The 26,606-nt window shown below is 34.8% G+C and overlaps 1 protein-coding gene across 2 annotated transcripts in view; it reads right to left on the reverse strand.

Moving 5' to 3' along the window:
• Positions 1–5,890: 5,890 nt before the first annotated feature.
• SGPP1 (sphingosine-1-phosphate phosphatase 1) overlaps positions 5,891–26,606 on the reverse strand; it is a 43,800-nt gene continuing 23,084 nt past the window's right edge. The window contains exons 2-3 of one of the 2 annotated variants that reach the window (XM_004370940.3): positions 17,673–17,762; positions 9,685–12,116 (exon numbers count right to left, since the gene is read on the reverse strand). In XM_004370940.3, coding sequence (XP_004370997.1) covers positions 11,565–12,116; positions 17,673–17,762 — 642 coding nt within the window. In that variant the 3' untranslated portion in view covers positions 9,685–11,564. Of the gene's footprint in view, positions 12,117–17,672; positions 17,763–26,606 lie in introns of both variants that reach the window. The other variant, XM_023726269.1, reaches the window with a different exon arrangement.

The raw sequence follows: 26,606 nt of genomic DNA on the forward strand, positions 1-26,606 counted from the left end.
TCTTTTTTTTTTTTATTTTTTAATTTTTTTTATTTTACTTTAGGTGAAGGTTTACAAAACAAATAGTTTCTCATTAAACAGTCAGTACACATCGGTTAACAACCCTACGACATGTCAACACTCTCCCTTCTCGACCTTGGAGGACTTTTTTTTTTTTTTTGGTGAAAATATATATAGCTCTGTTTGTTTTTTTAATTGTGGTAAATATACATGTAACAAAATATTTTCCCTTTCAACATTCTTCACATGTAACAATTCAGTGACATTAATTATATTTATCATGTTGTTCAACCATCACCATTACCTGTTTTCAATTTTTTTCCATCACCCTTAACAGAAGCTCATTGTCCCCTAAGCAAGTTCCCTTTTTCCTCTCCCTCCCACATGCCCCTGGTAACCAAAACATGAGCAACAAAAGAAAAAAATAGGTGAATGGGACTTCATCAAAATTAAAAACTTTTGTATATCAAAAGACTTTTATTAACAAAGTGAAGAGACAGCCTACAGATTGGTAGAAAATTTTGGGGAACCAAAAATTTTGGTTAAGTCTTAATATCCAAAATGTATAAAGAACTCCTATAACTTAACAATAAAAAGACAAACAACCCAATTAAAAAATGAGTAAAAGACTTTATAGACATTTCACCAAAGAAGAAATTCAAATGGCCAAACAAGCACATGGAAAAATACTCAAGATCATTAGCTGAGCATCAATTAATCATTAGGGAAATGAAAATCAAACATCCAATGGGATATCACTTCATGGCTACTAAGATGGCTGTGATTAAAAAAATGAAAAACAGAAAGCAAGTGTTGGCGAGGATGGGGAGAAATTGGAACCCTCACCCATTGCTAGTAGGATTGTAAAATGGTACAGCCACTGTGGAAAATAGTTTGCAGTTTCTCAAAAAGTTAAACACAGAATTACCATATGATTCAGCAATTCCACTCCGAGGTATATGTTATGAATTGAATTCTGTCCCATAAAAATATGTGTAATAATCTATACCTAGGGGTATAATCCCATTAGGGAATAGAGTTTTTCTTTTTTATGTTAATGAGACTGTCTCAGTATTGGGTGTGTCTCAGATCAATTACTTTTGAGATATAAAAGACAAGATTAGTCACACAAGCAAGCGAGCACAGATGGGGAAAGATAGATGCCTTGCCACATGAAGATTGCCAAGGAACCGAGGAACAGACGCACAAAAGAGACAAGGACCTTCCCCCTAGAGGCCACAGAGACAGAAAGCTTTTCCCTAGTGCTGGTAGCCTGAATTCAAACTTCCAGTTTCCTAAAATGTGAGAAAATAAATTTCTGATAGTTAAAGCCACCCACTTGTGGAATTTCTGTCCTAGTGGCACTAAGAGACTAAGACAGTATATAACCAGAAGTCTTGAAAGCAGAAACGCAAATGAAGCACCAATGTTCATTGCAGCACTATTCACAATAGCCCAAATGTGCAAATAGCCTAAATGTCCATCAACAGATGAATGGATAAATAAAATGTGGTATATGCATACAATGGAATATTACTCAGTCAAAAAGAGAAATGAAGTCCTGATATATGCTACAACATGGATGAACCCTGAAAACATTATGCTGAATGAAATAGGTCAGTCACAAAAGGACAAATATTGTATGATCCCACTTTTATGAAAGATGTAGGAAAAGCAATGTATAGAGGCCTTTTTCTTTCTTGATAGTATCTTTTGAAGCATAAAAGTTTTTAATTTTGATGAAGTCCAATTTGTATTTTTTTCTTTTGACATTTGTGCTTTTACTGTCATATTTAAGAAACTATTGCCTAATTTAAGGTCATGAAGATTGATGTCTGTGTTTCCTTCTAAGAATTTTATAGTTTTAGCTCTTAAATTTAGTACTTTAGTCTATTTTGAGTTAATATTGGTAAGCATATTGTTTTTAATATTTAAGAAATTGGTGAATATATAAATGGTCCATTATAGGTGCTATGGATTGAATTGTATCTCCCAAAAATATGTATTGTAAATCCTAACCCCTATATCTGTGGTTATAATCCCATTTGGGAATGAGTTTTCTTTGTTATGTTAGTGAACACGGTATCAGTTTATGGTGTGTCTTAAGTCAAGCTGTTTGGAGATATAAAAGAGATTAAACAAGCAAGCAAGAGAAGCAGAGATGGGGGAAGATAGATGCCAAACCACATGGAGATCTCCAAGGAACCAGGAAACAGAAGCTGAAGAGACAAGGACCTTTCCCCAGAGCTGACACAGAGAGCCTTCCCCTAGAGCCAGAACCCTGAATTTGGACTTCGAGCCTCCTAAGCTGTGAGAAAATACATTTGTTTGTTAAAGTCATCCATTTGTGGTATATCTGTTACAGCAGCACTAGATAACGAAGACAATAGGAAATAGATAAATAAACATATGAAAAAATACTATACAGTAGGCAATAGAAATGAATTGTATCTATAAATTGGAGCCCTGGTGGTTAACAGCTCCGCTACTAACCAAAAGGTTGGCAATTATATCTCAAAAACATAATGTTGAGTTAAGAAAAACAATTCATTGAATGGTATCATTAAAGTAAATTAAAACCCACACACAAAAATACTATATATTGGTTACGGATATATAAACATGTACATAAAAGCATAAAAAATGGACTGGAAGGACGCACGATAAAAGTTGCCTCTGCAAAGCAGGAGAGGAGGATGGGAATGTAGCAGTGATTTAAAGATGCTTTAGCATCTTTAGACTGGAAGCATATATGAGAAAATGCTAAGGGTTATTCATTCCGGGTTGTGGGAATATAGATATTTATTACATTCTTTTAACTTTTAGGTAATTCTTAAATTTCTCAAAAAAAAAAAAAAAGAAAAAGAATAGGTGGTGAGGAAGCAGAGAGGGAAAATATAGACAATTCTCAACAAATGGAGAACAGAGAAATGGGACAAAGTTGTGCGCTGTTGAGAATGACTTCGTAAACGGGAAAATTGATGTTTCAGGATAAAGAAGACGACTCCAGCAGAGAAATCCTAGAAGAACTCCAAGATATATCACTAAATCAAAAGAGATTTGCAGAACAATATGTACAACATTCAGTTTTTGTTTTTTAAAAAACTCAACCCTTTAAAACACAATTATATATTCCAACATATGTAAATATGCAAACAAATATACATATATAGAAAAGGATATACTGTAAACTGGTAACAGTGTTATTTCTGGGAGAGGAGTACAGTTGTTATAGTGGGCAAAAGGAGACTTCTGCTTTTGAATTTTTTTATAACAGAATGTATCCATATTGTCTAATTTTCGGAGGCAACTAACTTCTCATTTCTATGAAATATTACCCTGTAAGAAAATAGCTGACTGATGAAAATTCAAGAATAACCTCATGTTTTCTAATATAACTTATTGGGAAATACCAAAAAAAAAAAGCCTTTCTGCAGCAAGTATTGTTACATTCTAGAAATATTCTAATAAACAATGGTAGTGGTTTTATGTTGTTTACTTTTATTTAAAAAAACCACTATAACTTGGTAATATGCTCTGTAATTTTAAAATTAGCTTTGAATGAATTACAAGGGTCTTGTTTTCAAACATGTAACATGAATCTTCAAGGTTCATATGAGGTTTATGTGTATAATGAGGTAGTTTTGCCTTCTTTATTCAGCGTTTTCTTCTTTGATTCTTCATTTAGTTCTGATTGAAATTCCCAAAGGAGAGATGTACTTTTCTTTCTTTTTTTTATTTATTTATATCCGTCTCTGTAGCTCGCAATGTTTGTTGAATGAATTATACAGAATCACCAAGATCTTTGGTGTCTGTCCTGTCCCTCTCCCCATTCATTTTTTTTTTTTTAAAGAAAGAACTATCTGTTTAAAGTGGTTTCAGCTCAGAACTATTTGGATAGTAGGTTGTATTAGGTAACACCTAGTGGTCACTTCAAATCTTGTGATTCACACAGAAGTTATGACGGAGACTTGTAACCCCCTGTTGTAACCCTTCTAAAGCAATTACTTCACTGTTTCTCTTTGGTGAAAATTGTGTCTTTCTTAGAAGGGAGTGTATACAAACTTCTTGCAGACAAGAAAGGAGATTTTCTTCAAAGACAAGAGGCAACAAAACACCAAGATCCGTAATTAAATGGCACACGACTACACTGTTGTTATAGAGATCTGTATAAATGAGGAATGGTCTTTTATGTTTCTGTGAGTGAAAAGTTCCTTTTTTGCTAAATTTCAGTATCCTAATGAAAACAATAGAAATACTCCTTTTGTTTTTACATGCTTGGCTTAACAGAGTTTGTAAATTTTAATGTTGAGAAGGATATTAAAAAACAAAATCCAATCTCTTCATTTTATATGTGAGGAAACCATGTCTTGGAGAAAGGGCATCTAGTGCCTAGTCAAAAGTATCATAGCAAATTATTGTCAAAAACAAGACTAAAATCCTGGTTTTCTGACTTCTGGGTATACCGTTCATCATAACATACTGGCTTGAGTCTTTTATTCAATGTATCTATCTTTCCTCAGAGTCCTGGTGGCACAGTGGTTAAGAGCTCGGCTGCTAACCAAAAGGTCGGCAGTTCGAATCCACCAGCTGCTCCTTAGAAACCCTATGGGGCAGTTCTACTCTGTCCTGTAGGGTCGCTATGAGTTGGAATCAACTCAACAACGGATTTGGTTTTTGGTATCTTTTCTCACTGTATTTATTGGAAAAAGGATACAAAACAGGAACAAGAAAGTCAATACCGGTTTGGCACCAGCATCTTCACACAGAATAGAATTCAGACCAAAGACTTTTTTACAAGAACAAGCAAAAGAGGTCTGTAAAGTGGAAGGATCAGGATTTGGGAAAAGCTACTGGTTGCAAGCCTAGAATCTGAAGCCAGCTTTATGATAGTCTTTCAAGGGCAAGGAATAAGGTGTAACATATCATGCCATACAAAAGCTTAAAGCCCCCGAAGACAAAAGTATACAATCTTTCCTCTTTTTTCTCTACTTATGACACCATATCATGGAAAAGTCACCAAAGGTTTTTTTGGGACGTGAGTCTCAGGTGAACGCTACTTATTAAGGCTAATAATTTGTCGACTAATTAAGGTAACTGTAAGACAACATGGTCATCATGTCCTTTTTTTAATAGGTAATAGACAACCTAATGAGAAAGCCAAGAGCCTTCTTGGACAATAATGTTGAATCATAAAAAATTTGGTGTACAGGAGCGTATTGTGGATTACCTCAAGCATACAGAATATATTTGTGATGCCTCCGTGACTGTACTGGCAAACAACTTTCCTACACCTGCAACCAATCATGGGGATGGTACAGGACTGGGAAACATACCATTCCTTTGTGGGTGGGTTCACCATGGGTTGGAGATTGACTCCATGACAGCTAAGACAACACCACCACCACCCACCTCACAATCCTCATGTCTCCAGCAGTTGGGGTTAGCCAGATGTGTGATAGGTTCTGACCTCAATCCAGAGAGGAAATTTCACAATTTTTAGGTATGATAGGATGAGTGATAAGTTCAGGAACACCAACTTTATTCCCAGAGCATGTCTGGAAACCCTAGAGTAAGGCCCTTGGGAGCTAGTCCTCCTGTTGTAGAACACATAAAGGTGCTGTGTAGCTTGGTGTGCATACTCTTCCTGAACTCCATGGCATAGTTCATTATGATCTATGAGAAGGTATCTAGGTGTGTCATTAGTTTAACAACCCTCTACTGAGGGTTTGGAGCCTGGTGTCACAGTGGTTAAGCACTCTGCTGCTAACCAAAAGTCGATGGTTTGAACTCACCAGCCACTCCATGGGAGAAAGATGTGGCAGTCTACTTCCATAAAGATTACAGCCTTGGAAACCCTATGGGGCGGTTCTACTCTGTCCTATAGGGTCGCTATGAGTTGGGATCTACTCAATGGCAACGAGTTTGGTTACTGGAGGGTTTGGAGAGTGAAGGGAGTATAACTTTAACATTCACATGTGAAATATGTCTTACATATTCAATTTCCATGCTTTGGTTCATCCTTTCTTCTACCTAAAATTTATCCTTGATCCTGCCACATTGACTTTAGCCCATCGAAATCTTACTTCACTTAGAACTGTTCAACAATGAAAAAAAAAAAAGCCTTATAAAGTTGTGGTTTGCCTGACTAACGAAGTATTTGAGAAGATTTCACATGATTATCCGTTAATAATGTTGTAGAAGAGATTTCTGAATTGGGGTAAGAAGTTGCTATATATGAACTCTAAGATCCCATACATATCTAAAATAATTTATAATTCTATGATTATCTTTAGCATATATAACATAGTGGGAAAATACAGGATTTATTTTTAGAAAAGGTGGAAAAGTATTTCAGATGAAAGTGCTATATTTAGATTTACAATCAATTAATGGTATTTGTAAATTAAGTTATATGTTAATTTTAAAAATTTACACCTTGTGTCCACGAATAATTTCAGTAAGATTTTTGGAATATACTTCCAAGAAACAGAAATATTTTCAAATATTTATTATGCAAAGCTACTTGAAACATTTTGCAGAATAGAAAATGTTGAAGGATTATTATTTTAGTTTCTATGCTTTTACTATTTCAGGATTTTTATCACAGCACTTCAGTCAGAAATGAGCAATAACACTGTCCATTAAAATGAGTTTGGTGAATTTTTCCCCTTAAATCAACCCAGATAAAGCAGGGAAGAAACTTAAAATAGTAGGGAAATTAGACTCCATTTCCTTGTCACCAAACCTCACTCAGCCCTACTGAGTCACATAAATCTGAGTCTAGAAACTTTTGGAGTGCAAAGGGAGCCTTTAACTTTGCTTAAGATAATAATAATAATAATAATAATAATAGTGATATATAAGCCCTGAGTATATTTTAAATTTTAATTAGAAATATCTCTTTACAATTTTAAAGGAAGTAGCTGTTTATATGAGATTAAAGATCAACTTTACAAATATTCTCAAGAAGACATTTATGTAACTATTACTAGAAACTAACATTATACCCCTGAATATGCAGAATACTTTCTTTCAAGTTTGATTTTAATTCTATAGAAAATAATATCTTAAAACTAACTGGGATACAAACCACATTCTACACAACAGAGTACTGTAGTTATTACATGAAAAACTTTTTTCAAGAATGATTAACCCTTAAATATTTGCATAAAAAGTGACAAAATTCTTACCAGAAAAATTGAAAGCATTTATTTACAATCTAAACGTTTAATAACACTGCTAAAACAAGAAGGTAGACTACGAAACAAATAATTTTTAACTTTTTTAGATCATTGAAGTCTGAGAATCTGATGAAAGTGGTAAAACTTCTCCCTAGAAAAATGCACACACTAAAGCCTGTTTAGGGACTGAATAATTAATGTATTCATTCAACATATATTAATTGTTACAGGATCCAGAATAGATGCACAAGCTCCTTGTCCTTAGGGAGCTTACATTGTAGAGATTAAGAAAGAAAAATTTAAAAGTAAATAATAACATAAATAAGATTGACAGATTGCGATGTGTTCTATGATGGACTTCAGGTTAAGAGAACCCCCAATTTAGGACAAGGAATAAACCTCAAACATGAATAGGTAATACTATTGCAGTAAAATTTTTTTTTTAAGAGAATCGATTTTACATTTTATAAGAATATGTCAGCATTTAACAAACGAAACTTTGAAAATATGTATTACATCAAACAAATACTACAAAAAGCATAATAGGTAAGTGTATGACATTTTAAGATAATGTACTTATGACACTTAAGGTTGAAAATAAACCTAATTATGTGGTAGACATCACAATACAATGTGTTAATACAGGTCATAACACAATTTTAAAATTAATTTCGAAATAGAAAATCTTAAAAAAATCAACCTTAGATATTCTATCATATCCTGTTGCTTGCTGTACCAGGGGATGAGCTTTACAGACATGCATGGAAAATGTACCAAGACTAAAGATAAGCAATGAAAGGATCTGGTTTTTCATATTTACAGGCCAAGAGAACTTCCACACTAAAAATTTTCAGCATCAACAGTCAGTAACAGTTACTAGTTATCAAAGTACATTTATCCTGCTCATAAATTGCCACTATCAGATATTCAATTCCATATTTGGAGAAGAATAAGGGGCAGGCAGAGGACTAATTAGGATCCAAAAGTGAATTACTCACTTTAATGGGAGAGAGAAAAACCAGCTAGTTGAGGTTTTTCAAAAATATTTATTTCCTTAAACATTTCTATTAAAAAAAAAAGTTTCTTTTATTTTCATTTGAATTTTCCCTCCTATGTGTATCACGAAAAAGGTATGTTTTCCTTAAAGATCTGTATTGGTCTGGTAGCCTTAAAAATAAAGAGAAGCGTTTTTCAAAGTATCCTGTAAAAGTATTTACAATTAGCATATTAAAATGTATTTTTATTGTGCTATTTATAACTTATGTAACCATAATTAAAATTCAAGTATAAAAGTGTTTTTCTCTTTAACTTACGCACACTTCAAAAGGAGCTGGAAGAATGTGACTAAAATCTAACAAAATACCCAGCAGAGTAACTGTTCAATGACTATGTTCAATGACTCAAATTGTTGCCTCTTTCTCAAAAAATCTCTAGCAAACAACAAAAACTCCCTTCAGAAAAACTCATTCAACTGTAAAGCTGAATTAAAAAAAATAGTCCTTATTGATGCCCAGAATAAATATTTTAGTTTTAAAATTCAGAATAAATATTCTTTGTTAACAAGAATAAAATGGCTTCAGCAATTAAAAAAAACCTTTGCCATATAAAATTGTAAATGTAATTATATATTCAAAATAAAAACATTTTAGTGTTTACTCATCTTTAACAAATGTTTTGTGAAAATTTGCCTTTAAATTCTATTCATTTCACTGAATAATTTACGTCCTCTTCAAAAGTGACATGTAATAATGTGACTTGTAAAGAAAATCAGAAGAGAAAATATAAATAATTATGTGAATCTTGTGGTAGCATTGCCTTATATTAGGTCTTATAATTAAGTTTCTAGCAGACCTAGTTTTAATCATTCATATATCATGGAATTTTAAAACAAAATAAATGCAATGTCCATATGTTTTTATTCTGCTTGAAAAAGTATCTGCTCCTAATCTTATGATTAATTCCTAACATTAATAGAATAGCAGTAAACAACCTCTGCTGCTAACTGAAATGTTAAGGTTTGAGTCCTCCCAGAGATGCAATGGAAGAAAGTCCTGCTGATCTATTTCGAAAAAATCAGCCATTGAAAACTCTATGGAGCATAGTTCTTCTCTGACACACATGGGGTCACCATGAGTTGGAACTGACTTGACAGCAACTGGTTACCTATAATACTATTAGCCACAGATTTAAATGAAACCACTTTTTACACGTAAGTTTTCTTTAGAAGTATTATTAAATGCTTCACGAAAAGTACAATGTTGGAAATGTTCATAAGTAGAGCCAAAAGTCAGTTTGAACCTTAAAGAGTCTCTTAATTGTCGTCTATTGCTAAAAACAGTACTTTGATTCTGAACAAAATGCTTCAGAGGAAAAGCCTGATAGAATGAAAATCCTAGGATATTTTTTAAAACCTCTACCAGGTAATACAGAGACAGATGAATAGAAGGTAAAAAACCAAACTGAACCAAAACAAAATAAAACAAAACAAAAAACCCCATTCAATCTTGAATTTGGCTTTTATTTTAAAATACATTTAGCACAAAACGTCATAAGAAAGAAAAACAATAAAACACAAGAAATGGAATATTTTCAAATACCTTTTAAGCTACACATAAAATTAACAGGATAGCACAGACCCAACTTACGGAAAATAGTTCCTAAAATTCAATTCATTAAACACAAATTTTGGAAAAAAAAAGTCTTTTCACATTTCCCAACGTACCAATATGTTCCTAAGTGCCTCAGTTTCCTCTTAACTAATGGGTAAAGGGCCCAAATTTAGTTGCTTTACTTAAAATTATCAGATTCAGTTTTGGTGAAAATTACCATGCCCCTAAATTCTTAATCAGAATTATAAAAACATGAGCTCAGATTGTTATGCTGCCCAAAATAGAAACATCTTAAGTGATACTTCTGGATAATTATACAGACATTGCACTAAAATCAGTAATTCCATAGCTGATGTTCATTTATCAGGAAAGTTAATTTTCTTTTTATTACAAATAAACTTAATATCAACTTAATTACAATCATGCTTCAAAATATAAAGGCGCAGACAGAATAAGGAATAGTTTAATACTATACCCAAATTTTCCACTGCGAAAATAATAAAAAGTTGAAAAAAATAATAGGATCTAAAATACTGATACTTACTTTTAGATTTTATAATTTACCTTAAGTAGTTAATAAATGGGTATTAAAGTTAACACTACTAAATCCAATCCTTTCCAAATAATTTAGAAAAAAGGTTTGTTTACATACGAAGCATGTGCATTGTCCCATCTATAAATTTCAATTACACTTCCATTCACTGGAAATATCTACCTGTAGTAGAAACAATCAAGACAATGTACAGAAAATATATCTTGTTCCTAAAACTTACAATGCGCAGAAAATACCTACAAAAATGGAAACATTTATCCATTTAGCTTTCCAATAAATTAGTGTGGAAGTTTATCCCATTCCACATTTCTTTCTAAAGGCTAAATAGTTAAGGATGGTTTACTTCTATCCCTGTTAGCTTGACATGTATTTTAAAAATATTTGCCTGATTACATGTAGTTTAAGTTAGCATCTTGTTTTTATATCACAGTACATCTGGCATTTCTTAATTTAGCAACTGAAAGGCACAATTAGCAAGCAATAAAATTCAGTACCTGAATTATTAAACTGATGTCCAGAACAGTTGCAAATAAAGTACATTCAACACAGAATACAGAACTAAAAAAAAAATTAAGGAATCCAAAAACTAACTTTTCTGAAAATTTGGTCCATTAAAAATGCCTCCCACGTTCGACATCATGGGTAACATGAAAGGTGATGGCAGTGTAAAAAAAAGGCAGTAAATTAACATGTGGTAGCATATGAATTCTGGTCTAGTAATTACACAATTCAATTAGGAAATGGTTCCCATAGTAAATAAATGTTTAATATATCTGTTAGTAACGACATACCTGTATTAAGTCCAAATGCACAGGCACAACTGTTTGCATATTATTAGTGATTTTATAATAGATCCCATAGTTTTAAAAAACTTAGGTATATTATTTTATATATAAAATATATTAGATATATAATGCATATTATGTACCTTAATATATGTTATATATAACTTGAATCCATAACAGCACTAAAATTTCCAAAAATTACATGTATATTCTAAATGAACACTTATTTTCTCAGTGTTGAAATAGCTCAGCTCACCTAAAACAATACCTGGATGTGCAATCATAAAATGCACAACAACTCTTATGAATTTACTTAAATAATTATTTAAGTTAAATTCCTGCAAAAGCCTAACTCTGATCTGGCTTTTTCCTAGAATGTATTTTCAGATATCAATAACCTGTATCTTTCTTTCTTACTATAAACATTTCTCAATCAAGAGATACCAATAAAGAAAAATATGTAAGGAACCAAACATGTGATAGAGAAGCCAACCATTCCATAGGTAATATACCTATAAGGAAGTTCAACTTCCATGTGCTGCCTTGCTTTTCGAACATCATCACATGGTATACTGAAGATTTTACAGGCTAGGGGAATGGTGATCTTCTTCATTACAACTCTGACTATTAGTACAAATGCCATCCCTATGAGGATCCGCAAAATGGCTTTTCCAAAAAGAGTCACAGTAATGGGGGGCCTAGTTAAAGGTAATATATCTAAAGAAGGATCAAATACTACACCCATGTTATAAATAACATGAGAGCCACATGCAATGCCAGCACCACTTCCTAGAATCTCAGCTGTGTCTCCTCGGGATGTACTCCAGGTGTCAAGGGTGAAAGAAAAAATCCCCAAGGCTAAATGAAGCCCGATGATGATTAATGGAGCATATTTGTGAGTTTGATTGAAGTTGTCAATCAGGTCCACAAATGGATAGAAGACAGCTAAGATTAAAATAGTATACAGGAATCCAGCAATAATATCCTGAGAAAAGAGAAAAGTATAGTTATTTAGAATAATAATATTTTGATATTTAAAAAATACCTATTTCACATTTCAAATGAAGAAGAGATTTAAATTTTAAGGAAGCTGTCAAATTCTCAAACTTTTCTAATAAACTATATCATAGATACTAAAAACGGTTTTAATGCTAATAAAAAATTAATGTTCTCTTAGTTCTACTATTTTACAAATTAACTACATGAATAATAGAGACATATCTATATTCAAAGCCTTAATAATAAACTATGGTTAAATTATATACTTTTGATTTCTGGGGAAAAGAGTACATTTATTTTTCAAAGAAACAATTTTCATTTTCATGCATTTCAATATATAATTATCTCCATGATCAAAGAGGATACAAAACCTGAATAAATACCTAGGTAGTTTCCTGTTCTCATTCATTCATCAAACACTTACTGAGTACCTACATATGCCTGGCACTATTTTAGGGGCTGAGGATATACTGCTAAACAAGAACGACAAGACCCTGCTCTCATACAGCTTACATTTTAGTGGAGGATGACTGACAATAATCACATAAGAAGGCAGGTAAATATTGTAATTTCAGATAGTTTACAAGTGTTATGAAGAAACTAAACCATGACAATGAGATAGAATTGAATAGGACCCTATTAGAGTGACCAGGGAGGCATGTCTGAGGAGTTAACACGAGCAGAGACTTGATTCCAAAAGGAGCCAGCTCTATCTTTAAATCTAGAGGAAAAGTGTTCCAGGGAGAGGGAATGCCAACTGCCAAGGCCTTGAGGCAGAAAAGAACGTGTTGAGCTCAATGAACTCAGAGAAGTCTAACGTGGCTGAAATAGTAAGCAAAGGAGACAGTGATGTGATATGAGGTCAAAAGAGACAGGCAGAGGTCAAATCTTGGAGGGCCCTTGTAAGCTAGTTAAGAAGTTTTGACTTTATTTCAAAAATGATAGGGAGCCATTGGAAGACTTCAGAGTAAGAATGCACATGACCCCAACCGATACTTGTAAAAGAGCAGTCCATCTGCTATGCAGAGAATGAATTATAAGAAGCAAAAGGTGGAAGACAGGAGACCACTGAGGACACTAGTAGAAGGCTACTGCAGTGGTCCATTCTAGACATGGTCCATATCTAGATGGAAAGCAGTACATAGATAGATTCGGTAAAATATTTTAATACTAAAGTTGGTAACTTTAACTTGGTGATGGGTTGAATGTGGGAAAGGAGCAAAAGAGAAACGTCAAAGATGACTCCTAGTTTTAGGTATGAGCAACTGGGCAGATGACAGGACAATTTACTGAGATGATGGCAACTAAGGAGAGAAAACAATTTACTGGAGGAAATCAAGATATTATTAAACGAAGTTTTCCCTTCTGAAACATTCTTGACAGCATACAAAAATGTTCCAGAATGTCCACCTTAACACAAAACAAAGTAAAACCCTGGGATCTACTCTCCATCACTGAAAATTTTATGAAAAAAGTTGCTTATATTCACTGCCTCCACTTTTTCACTTATTTTTTTCCTAAGCTCACTAGCCTTTTCATGGCCTGCAATGTTCTTCATGGACCCAAAACAATGGTCACTTCTCAACAGCATTCAATACCAGTTGCTTTACCATTTTTTTTTAATATTTTTTATTATGTAATATTTTATACATAGAAAAATATATGTAAGCTATATGTAAAATTATAAAATTAATATCCATGAAGTTATTGTTCCCAAAAAGAACTACGGTATTACCGGCACTGTTGAATCTAGTGGTGTGCTGTCTCCCAATTCCACACTCTACATCTTTCCCAGAGAAAATTACTAATTTGAATTTTGGCTTAATAATTACTTGTTTTTAAAAACAGTTTTACCACACATGTCCAATGTATTATTCAGCTTCGCTCTACAGTGAGCTTTATAAAAATGTTATAGTAAGCAGTCTCCTTGGATATACTTTTTACACTTAAATTAAGTTTTTAATATTCATTCATGTTATTATATGTAGTTGCAGGTCAATTCACTTTTACAGCTGTGTAATATTTTGCTGTGGTTATACGTTTTATTTATCCATTTCACCACTGATGGTCATTGAGGTTGTTTCCAGGTTTCGGTGTAGTTGATTATAGTTGAGCTTGAACGCCCTGTTAACTGGCAGCTGCTCTTAAGCCAACCAAGAGTATTATAAACAATGCTATGTTCTTTCTTGCGATGTTCCCTGGTATAGATCTGCAAGCATTTCCCCAAAGCATATGCCTACAGGCTATTCCTTTTCTATGCAATGTACATTTGTTTCTTTTGGGTAATTGTTTTTTAGGATTTTCTTTTTCTTACTGGTTTACAAGATTTCTTTATATATTCTACACATAAATCCTTTATCAATCATATGTGTTGCAAATATCTTTCAGAGTTTGTGGCTTGCCTTTCCATTTTCTTTATGGCATCTTTTGATAAACAGAAGTTTTAAATTTTAATGTGGTCACATTTACCAGTATTTCTTGTTCAAGATAGCTTTTCCCACCCCAAGATCATAGAGGTTCATTATTCAAAAAATTTTCCAGTTTTGCCTTTTACATTTAAGACTTCAGTACACCCCAAATTGATTTTTGGCTCTGGTGTGAAATAGAAACACAATTTAGTTTTTTTTATATGGCTAACAAATTGGCACAACCCCACACTGATATGCAAATGCAGTCTCTATTACGTATCAAGTTTCTATATATGCATGGATTTATTTCTAGGCCCTCTTTTCTGTTTCGTTGATTAATTTGTTTAACCCTGCTGCAATGCCACAGTACAATTACTGTTGCTTTACAATAAGCTTTGACATAGTGAACTGCTAGCAAGTCGCTCACCTTATTCTTCATAAGTTTCTGGGCTCTTCTTGGGCCACAGCTCTTCTACAAGAATTTTATAATTAGCTTGTCAGGTCCCTCAAAACACCTTGTTTGGATTTTCATTGGAACTGTACTTAATCTATAGGCATAATTAAGTAGAAATAACATCTTCCTATAATAGTTAGCCATTTATTCAGATCTCTTCCATGTTTTTTAAATATTTTTAATGATTTCTTGATACAGGTCTTAGTAGAAAAGTAGATGGTACTTAGAAAAGTACAAATAAGCTAATCTGTTGCTTTTGTGCTGTAACAATAACAGTAAAGCATACAGTAAATACTGAATGAAGTGTTTATTGTAATTATTTAGAACAGATTATTAGAGCTCTCCTCTTAGTGTTAATGAAGACAGCAGCTTAGATAATATGTTATCTAAGCACCGACTAGCAACTTCTGTGGAATGCTCTGCCTATAGTTCCATGCTGATTTCACAATAAACAAAAGATACAAATTATGTTTAAGAAAAACACAGTCCAAAATGCAGATAATTACTTAAACATTAAAATATAGGAAAATACATAAGTTATGGGACTATATTAGATCCATAATGTAAAAAAAATGGGTTTGTTATGGTTATAATTTGAAATATCCAGTTTTAAAATTGGTAAGAAGCAATACATTATTGGTTTGGAATATTTGTGGTTCTAGCACAGAACTGTAATTTTCAATGCTTGCAAGTTGTCCCTAATATTACTTTTAAAGAAAAGCAAAAACTTATATTACACATAATAAAATTCAGTAGCTAGTCTCAATAACATTGATAAGACATTCTATGGGACAAGATGGTTTCTGAATACTTAAAGAACTGGGGTTATGAGGCTCATAATTTGAAAAATAATATATCAATATTGTTTTTACTTAGCTAATTCAAGGATAGATGTTATCTGGTGTATAAAAAATGAACTGAACTCAGCCTGGATCTTTGATCAATCCACTAACATTTAATTTTTTTAAAGAATATCATCTTTGAGATTATATATTCAATATAATCAGATTCTTGTTCCTCTGTATAATGACAATGAATCGAGGGATAATATTATCTAACTATTTTTTCCTCCAGGAAATACCAGGAATTCATTTTTTATCCCTCAAAGATGCATAACACTTTTGTAGTTTTTTAGGACAGATATTGCTAACTTTTGGGATTAGACAGGAATAACTCTAACAAGGCATCCAGAATGGATAACATTCTCTTGTGACAAATATTAGATTTGATATAAAATGTGATACTTAGTCTGATTATAAAATTAGTAAAGATTGGTCAGAAAGAGAGAATTACATGTAAATTGGCAATTCGTATTGAATATCAGTAATTATATAAAGTCAAACACAAACAATTTGTTTATTAAAATAGTATTTGAGACTTTACTAGTGAAGAAACTTCTAGAGGTGAAAAATATAAGTAAGAAATAGAGACCAATATTATTTCTACAGCTATGAAACAAGCCAAATGAGATATTTTTATGGGTAGAAAAAAATTAAAAACAATTTAAAGTTATTAAGGACAAAAAAAAGTAGATGTAATTCCATCAGAAATTTTAAGATTCTGTGAATTAGCTCATATTTTCTCCATCTTTTTTTTCATCCTTTGTCTTCAAAGATAATACATAATGCATGCATAGAGTGCCTTGGAAAAGATCATGTTAGATGCGGGGGACAGAGAGATAGTATAGTTACTGCTCTCAAGGAGCTTAGTCTAGTGGAGGTGACAGATAAGGAAAAAAGCAATTGCCATTTAGGATAAGTACTATGGCAGAACTATGCTCAAAATTCTTGGGGAGAAGGGTCATTTGGCCAATCATCAGAAAGGAAAAACTGGGAAGGTAAAGAGGCTTTTATGACGTTCGTATTGAGTCTTGAAGGATGAATAGGACACTTAGCTAGACAAAGAAAGAGAACAGGGCATTCCAGCATCCCTAAAGGCATAGAGGTAAAAAGCACCCCTTGCATTTGAGGAAGCATAAATCAGTCCATACGGCATCATATTTGTGTTTTGGAAAGTCCACTTCAACAGGAGACAGAGTACTGGGTGGAAAGGTGTCAAACTGGAAGCTGGGCTATGATTGGGAAGTTATTGCAGTTATGTGGTCCAGAGATGATGCAGGCCAGAACTAAGGCACTGTCTAAGGGATATAGAGGAAGGGGGTGTGGTTGCAAACAGTGCAGGATCCCTGTGCTACTGCTTTTGAAACTGAATAGCATTCTCAAAATAAATACCTGATGGAAGTACTAAAATACTGTCGGAAAAGAGTTCAATATGGAAATATAAACAGCACCAGGATACTTTAACTTCACTTAGTTTCTAGTCACTGGGCCTTCTTTCCTGCTTAGAGCTCTCCCTGTTGCTGTACTCATACTGTGGGCTTTGCAGGAGAGGCAACAAGGGGATTGAAAAGGAAAATAAAACTGAGAGTAGGGGGGAGAAACATCCTAACTATAATACTTAGTTATTGTGATTGCTAATAACGATTTCTAGGAAACATATGATTACTACGTTAAATATCATGTTGATATTTTTGTAAAGCAAAGGTAAAAGATTTATAATAACTATATTTTCTCATTTAGGTTTCATATAAGTTTGCCAATGATTAAAAATTATAAAATCACCCATCAATGTCAAAAAAAAAAACAAAAACAAAACACTATGAATACAATGTTTTCCTTACCAGAATTGAGTGCATTCCCATGTAAATTCTACTTAGGCAAACTAGAGAACACCAGCAGGGAATAAGAATCAGTCCATATATAAGAGGATACTGAAGAGAAAAAATAAAATAAAATTAGTTAAATAAATTAAGTTAAATATAATAAAGAAAAAAAAAATCACTATACTACTAAGCTCCATGAGAACAAGAATAATGTGTTTCTACCCCCATTGTATTCCCAGCTTCTAACCCTGAGCACAGAACATAGCACACATTCAAGAAATATTTTTTACATGATGAGAGAAAGAAAAGAGAGAGAAAGAGGTAGCAAGCAAGCAAGCAAACAAGCTCATGTTTCTACCCTCTTCATTATGGGAATTGGCCATTTTTGCTTTTATAGTAAAGATTCAATCACTGGCACGTACAGAAGAAGACAGGTAAGAGATGTACCTGTAATATAAATCCAAAATGAAAGAAGCTCTGAAATGGTGCCTGAATCCAGTCCTCATAAGTTCCCTTGCTTACCTGGAGAGAAGGACTGGACATCATCTTTCTCTCTCACTTCTTCCTTTCTCAGTTACTGCGATCTGCAATTTCTGTTGACATTTCCCCAGCGTGTATTCAATATTCTATTCCTAATAATTTGGCTTCCACTTCTGCCCCTTCACTAAAATTTCAAATGTTAACCTTATTGAGAACAATTTTAGTGGACTACTGGGAGCAGAAAGTCATAAAAAGGGGGGAAAAATTAAGTATAGACAACTCTTAGCCTCAATGGCACTAGTCTAAGAGTTGGCTTTGAAGCTCCTGAAGTTAAGTGTGAAGTAGAGAAGGACGGATGGTCATGTTGGTAAATCTGTAAAGGAAGGAAGCAGGGGCACATTTGAGGGAGTTTATACCTAATGACTTCGGATTTCTCATAGAAACTGGAGGCAAGGTGGTTGAAGAAGTAGGGTTGAAAGAAGGAAGTTAGGTAACGTTGTGAGAAGAGTAGTAAGGATTTAGTATACAGTTGCCTTGATTGGACTTCGCTACTGCATTTAACATGGGCCATCACTTTCTTCTTGAAACTCAAAATCTTTTGATTTCTTCAGCATCACACTCTCCTGGTCTCCTTTAACAATTTTCTTTTTTTCCCCCTGTGTTTCCCACATAAGAGCATATCTTCCCCTTCTTGTCCCTTAAACATCGGTGTAAACAAGGATTCTGTCCTTAGTAGTTACTGATGGTCTTACTCTTTTTTTTAAAGCTACTACCTAGTATGCTGAGGGCCTATTCATTTACCTGGGTTTAAAACTCATATCCAATTCCTGCACATATCCCCACCTCGACGTCCCTATGAAGTTAAACCCAATATACTTCAAAGTGAACTCATCATCCTACTATCCTAACTTATTCCTCCTCTCATAGTCCCTATCTCATTTTGAAACATCATATTCCACATAATAACCTAAATGAGAAGTATAAATTATCCTTGATTCCTTCCTTATCCCTCATATTCAGCCAATAACCAAGTCTTGCTGATTTGACCTCCTAAATATTTCATATTCTGTCATCTCTTCTCCATCTCTACTTTAACTGGCCTTGTTCAGATCCTCATAAGTTCAGCTATACCTATTTCTACAGCCATTTTTCCACATACATGAGAAACTTGATTTAATGGGGCTGACAGACATGTAATCATATAATGAAGTAAGTGCTATGATAGGAGTATTCAGAGACAGCCTAGGGGAAGGCCATTTAATTTAGCTGGGATGTGTCTTAGTCATCTAGTGCTGCTATAACAAAAATACCATAAGTGATTCTGTTTGTGTTAACAAAGAGAAGTTTATTCTCTCACAGTCTAGTAGGCTAGAAGTCCAAATTCAGGGCATCAGCTCCAGGGGAATGTTTTCTCTGTCGGCTCTGGAGGAAGGTCCTTGTCATCAATTTTCCCCTGGACTAGGAGCTTCCCTGTGCAGGAACCCTGGGTCCAAAGGATGCGCTCTGCTCCCAGTGCTGCTTTCTTGGTGGTATGCAGTCCCCCACTCTCTGCTCGCTTCCTTTGCCTTCTTTTATCTCTTGTAAGATAACAGGTGGTGCAGGCCACACCTCAGGGAAACTCCCTTTACATTGGATCAGGGATGTGACCTGAGTAGGAGATGTACCTGTACTATGAATCCAAAATGAAAGAACCTCTGAAATAGTGCCTGAATCCAGTCCTCATTAAGTAATAGTGTTACATCCCACCCTAATCCTCTTTAACATAATCTAATCTCATTAACTACAGGCAGAGATTAGAATTTACAATACATAGGAAATACATAGGAAAATTATATCAATCAGAAAATGGAGGACAACCACACAATACTGAGAATCATGGCCTAACCAAGTTGACACATATTTTGGGGGGACACAATTCAATCCAAGACAGGATGTTAACAAAACCTCTCAGATTATGTAGCATTCAAGTTGTTTTGAAAGATGAGTAGGCTTTAGGCCAAGAAAAGAAAAAGTTAATACAGGGTAAAAAAGATGGAAGGCATTACAAACAGCAGAAACACCATGAACAAAGGCTTGTGTGAGAGAAATAATAAGTAGTTTGGTTTACCAATAGAATAACCTTACATTCTTGCCGAGGGGAGGCACTAAATAGTAAAGTTAAAAATGTAAATTATATAAGCTGATAAGTAGTATGAAGAAAATAAAAAGGAGAGGTATTAAAGAGACAATAATGCTTATCAAATCTTCCTTGTGCTTCTCTACATTTTCCAGGCTCACTTACAGTTAGATTTGGGCCATATGACTAGCTTTGGCTAATGAGCTTGGTGGACTCAAACTCTCAACCTCTGGGTTACCAGCTGAGTGTGTTAACCATTTGCATCACCTAGGGACTCCAAAAATACATATATAGAACAGTCATCTTTGTTAGTTCTTTTTCTTCATAACTTCTAATATTGGTGTGCCTCAGGCCTTAGTTCTAGGGGCACTTCATTTCCCAATCTGTATTTACTCTCTTGATAATCTCATCCAGTCTTAGGGCTTTATATTGAATCCATATGTTCATGAGTGTCACACTTCTGCCTCTAGTTCAGACCATTCTGCTCAATCTCTGACTTGTATATTCAACTGCCTACTTGGTATTTCCTTTGGATGCCTAGTGACCCCATGTGACAAAGCATAACTGCCCCATAGGGTCTCCTAGGCTGTAATCTTTAAGGGAGCAGGTTGCCAGGTCTTTTCTCCCATGGAGGGGCTAGTAAGTTCAAACTGCAGACCTTTCAGTTAGTAGCTGAGCACTTAACCACTGCACCACCAGGACTCCTTACCAGGGCTCTTAATAGACACTGCTGTTGTTAGGTGCTGTTGAGTTGGTTCCGACTCATAGCGACCCTATAGGAGAGAGTAGAACTGCCCTATAGGGTTTCCAAGGAGCGGCTGGTGGATTTGAATGGCTGATCTTTTGGTTCGCAGGCAAGCTCCTAACCGCTACGCCACCAGGACTCCAAATAGACACTAGGGATGTCTAATAGGCATCTCAAATGTAACATGGCCAAATCTAAACTAATTTCTCTCCCATCTTCCCATCCCATCAGTTACTCCTCCAGTTGTCTTCTTTTTAATAAATGGCTTCTCCATGGTTCCAGTCCTCAGGCCAAAAACCTTGGTGTTTTCCTCTTTCATATCCAATCCATTAATTGTATCAACTCTACCTTCAAAATATATCCAGAATATGACCGCTTCTCACCACTTTCACCATTATCACTGGCTCTAAGCCACCAACACTCTCCTGCCTCTATTACTATAATAAAAAAACCAAACCCGTTGCCGCTGAGTCGATTCTGACTCATAGAAACCCTATAGGACAGAGTAGAACTACCCCATAGGGTTCCCTAGGAGCGGCTAGTGGATTCAAACTGCCAACCTTTTGGTTAGCAGCTGAGCTCTCGACCGCTGTGCCACCAGGGCTCCCTATTACTATAATAATCTCCCATTTTTCTCTCACTGCTTCCAGCCTTGCTCCCCTATCTATGATTTATTCTCTACTTTACAGTCAGAGATCATTTAAAAAAGTAAATCAAATGTCACTCCTATGCTCAAAACCTTCCAATGATATTGTCATTTCTTACTTTTCAAATAAATTATGTGTTTTTTATATGGGAAAAAATAACCCTCCAATGGCTTCACGTCTCACCTAGAGTAAAAGCCAAAGTCCTTTTAACAGCCTCAAACACCAAACGAGATCTGCCTCCTTGCACTACCCCTCTAACTTTATCTCCTCTTACTCTCTCCTTTATTGCCTGTATTCCAGCAGTGGCCTCCTCACTGTCCCCTGTGCTTGGAGCACATTTCCTTAGATAGTCACATGGCTTGTTCTCTTGCCTCCTTTAGGCCCTTCTTTAAATGTCTCCATATCTGTGAAGCCTTCCACGATCACCCAACTTATAATTGCAATCCTCCTCCCTCAGGGCTCCCTATGTGCCTTCCCTGCTTTATTTTTCTCCATAGCCCTTATCTTTGACACAGGGTATATTTTACTTATTGCCTATCTCCCTCCTCAAGAATGTAAGTCCCACAGGGCTGGGACTTACATTTGTTTTGTTCACTGCTGTATTTACCAGTGACTAGAACAGTGTCTGACATATAGTAGATAGTCAATGAATATTTTTGTTGAATGAAGTAAACATAAGCCTTCAGCCACTAGGAACCTTGGTCTTACAGTATTACATCACATTCATGATAACTTGTGGTCAAGCAATAGTGTATTTCAGTTCCTGGACTCAAACGTGGCTATTACCCTTTAGTTCTAAGTGTGTCTATGGAGTCCACCATAATATGCTGCAATTCTGAAAACCCTTCTGAGTAAATTTAAGAAGGGGAATTTCCAAAGTCTGTTTTAGAACAAGCATTATTAGGTAAGGATTCTGTAGCTGAAGCATGTAAAACTATTATACACTTTCTAAAACAAAGTAACCCAAGTTGCACAGAAATATAAAACTTCTTATAGTAAAACATTAGGAATTACCATATTTTATACTAAAAGAATAAAGGGAAAAAAAGCTCAACCACAGTTGAATTTTTTTTTCCTCTATAGTACTTTCCACTTTCTAATGCAGAATAACATATGGGTTAAAATCATTAAAACAAAAACTGACACATATATAGTCATTTAATGTACACATTAATTAGAAAAACGCAAGTTAAAACACTTTCAACTCTAATTTCAATCTATTGTTTTGACCTACTTACACTTTATGTCAGCTTAGTGTTTTCTCTTTCAAACTCTTAAGTCACAAAGTATCAATTTACCAAAAGATATCATAAATACTAATTACAATTTTATTTTTTTTTATGATGATCTTAATTTTTGAAGTGGCTGCCAAAGCCACCCCTCCTGGACTTCTTTGATCTCATCTAATCCTTTAATGCCCTTTGGATTTTATGTGTGGCTTTCACTCTAATTATAATGTTATGGGCGTCTGACGGCCTCAGACCTGGTATGTCTGAGTTCTGTTAACTTGTTAATGGCAGAAGGTTCAATCCACTATACAGCTCGTTGAGTTGCAGTGGAAGTGTTAGCATTAGGGTGACTGGAGCTGGTGTGGGCTGCTAGGAAGTCACTTGTGTTTGGTAATATTTTGGGGTGGATGAGATTTGTAGTATTTTCTTACACATTCTAGGTCAGGTTTGAATTGTGACTATGGTTTTAAATACTTGTAATATTTTATGTTACTTATATTTTATATCACAAACTACAATAGAAAGTACTATTTGGTCTTATGTTAACAAAACAGTATCCATTTCCAATTCCTATTTCAAGGAAGGGGTTGTGTAGACAGAAGAGAAGGGCTACAGGTTATAGCTCAGATCATTTTAGAAGCATAGGTAGGCTACAGTTTTCCAGATAAGTAAAGATGAACAAGAAATTCCTGATTCCCTCTCCAGTATCCAGTATAGACAAAAAAGAAACTGAGTAAATCCAGACTTCCAGGCAGTTTCCAACTCACCACTAGACCTTCCTTACCTATCGAAGCATGTTTTATCTAATGGTTTCTTCGATAATTTAGCCCTACTTGACCCAAGCCATGGTACTTTCAATTACCTCATATGTATGTGAAAGTTGGACAATGAATAAGGAAGACCGAAGAATTGATGCCTTTGAATTACGATACCGGTGAAGAATACTGAATACACCATGGACTGCCAGAAGAATGAACAAGTGTGTCTTGGAAGAAGCACAGCCAGAATGCTCCTTAGAAGCGAGGATAGTGAGACTTCATCTCACTTACTTTGGACATGTTATCAGGAGGGATCAATCCCTGGAGAAGGACATCATGCTTGGTAGAGTAGATGGTCAACAAAAAAGAGGAAGACCTTCAGTGAGATGACCCGACACAGTGGCTGCAACAATGGGCTCAAACATAGCAACGACTGTGAGGATGGAGCAGGACCAGGAAGTGTTTCCTTCTGTTGTACACAGGGTCACTATGAGTCGGAACCAACTCAATGGCACCTGACAACAACAAGCTGCTACAAAGCCCCAGAAAACATCTCCAGCGTCTAGTGTGGTTTCTACGGAGTGTTTTTTTTTTTTTTTTAATCCCTATTCAAGTCTTCAGGGTTGGGAGCAAACCTAGTCTGAAGTGACAACAGCTCTTCTGGAGCTGCCTCTGCTCTTGGGAGAGTGACCGGAGTAGGGTCATTTAGGTACAGTAATTTTCAAAATGCAAAAGATACCATAATGGAAACCGCAACTTCTGTCTTTTCCACAGCGGCAAGTTTAGCAGTTCAATGAGAGGACCAGACAGGATTATCTCTTCCTCTTTTTCTCTGCAATAGCAATCTCACCAACCTTCCCTCATTTCTGATACACATTTGTAGTGCCATCCTCCACTCCCACTCTCTACTTCTCTTTGTTCCTACCTAACTCAGTTCTTTATTCCTATCCATTAATCTGGCCAGATTCTTAAAAGTCACAATTCAATTCTAAGCAGGTATTAGAAGAAGTGAATGTGAATTTGTTCTAATATCATAGAGAAATGTTAATAAAGAATTTTATTTAACATACAACTTACTATGTACCAGGTACTTTTCTAAGAGCTTTAACAAACAGTAACACATTTAATCCTCAGAACAACCCTATAAGGTAGGTACTATAACTTACCTCATTTTATAAATGAAACTGAGGCACAGAGAGGCCAAGTGACTTTCCCAAGAAAGGTATTAAGTCATAGAGCTGGGATTCAAATTCAGGAAGTCTAATTCCAGAATCTGAGCTCTTAATCACTCTGCTATGCTGCCTCTCATGTATAAATTTCTTCAAACTGTGTTGTTTGATTTATTTCTTTTATCCCTAGGATCAAGCAGAGTGTCGCTCAAATACTTTTAAAGTTTTCCTTAGAATGGAGCCTAGGTACAAACTTGACTTAATTAGAGGTAGAAGGATCTTGAAAATTTTAATCCTCCCCCCCCCAGCCCTTTACAGATAAAGAACTAGACCCAGGGATGCTAAAGAACCAGACCCAGGGATGCTAAAGAACCAGACCCAGGGATGCTAAAGAACCAGACCCAGGGATGCTAAATGACATCTGATATTATATTCTAGTGACCCATTCTAATGCCTTTCCCAACTTACTATGCTAATTATTTACATATGGCTAGCCTAAACACAGATACGACATCATCCTTTTCTTTCCCATGAGATTAATCAAAGGAAAGAATGTTTGTCCTTTTGTCAAAGGGGCAATGACATAAGACCACAGAGAAGGCTTACTTATAATATGGCAAATATAAATTATGCTTACTTATTTGGGCAAGAAATAAATATGAAGATACAAACACCAAAAGTAAGCAGATTTAAGTGCTATAGGAAAAGTACATTTTTTACATGGTGACAAATTTCCACAAATCTATGTAATATTAAGAAAATCACATCTACTCTCGTGGAATGCTGGGCATTTTGAGGAATCTCAGCTATGTTTATCACGTTTATCAATGTATAAATAGGTAATAATGTTAAGTCTGGTATGGGTTCCTAGTTTCTATTTTATTTTTCTTAGAGAATACTGAGTTTTATCAGTTGAATTTATGCATTTCCTCTAATAAGAATGTTTTTACTAAAATTAAATACTTAGATCTTATTTAAAAAGATGAAAGTAAAAATTTACAAGTCCTTCACATTATTTTTCAACTAATAAAAACATTTCAAACACAAAATAAATCACATGACCTCCTAAATGCTTTTAATTTCATTCCACTATCTAATCTTTTCATTGCACATTCTACTACAGGGAAATTTATCTAAACATTTCCTTCAGTTATTCCATCAAACAGTTTTATTCTTCCTGATACGCTTTCTTCAAACTTTATGACATAACCAGAATTATTTTTTATATTGTGGCATTTTCCATTCATATTCATTAAAGTTAACAAAAGAAGTCAATAAAATGATTTGTAATTAAAGCAATTATAAAACCTGCCACTCATAGTAATTTTAACTTTTCAAACTTAAACTACAAAGGCAGACACTAGGAAAAAAAAATTCTACCCTGGATTCTAGGAATGGATAGTGTAAACAACAGACGACAAGAATGAGACATCAAGGATATATACACCTTGTCCTCATACACTACTGCTGTTGTTGTGTGCCATCAGGTCGATTCTAACTCATAGAGACCCTATAGCACGAGTAGAACTGCACAGGATTTTCAAGGCTGTAATCTTTATGGGAGGAGATGGTCAGGTCTTTACTCCTGTAGAGCCACTGGTGGGTTGGAACTGCCAACCTTTCAGTTAGCAGGTGAGAGCTTTAACCATTGTACCACCAGGGCTCCTATACACTGCTAGGGGAATGAAAATTGATCCAACCTTTCTGGAAAGCATTTTGTCAATATATGAAAGACCTCTAAATGTTCATATACATTGACTCAGTAGTCCCTCTCCTAGAATTCTATACTAAAGAGACAGAAATGTGGG

Source organism: Trichechus manatus, unplaced genomic scaffold (assembly GCF_000243295.1).
Source record: "Trichechus manatus latirostris isolate Lorelei unplaced genomic scaffold, TriManLat1.0 scaffold00010, whole genome shotgun sequence".
Lineage (NCBI taxonomy): Eukaryota > Metazoa > Chordata > Mammalia > Sirenia > Trichechidae > Trichechus > Trichechus manatus.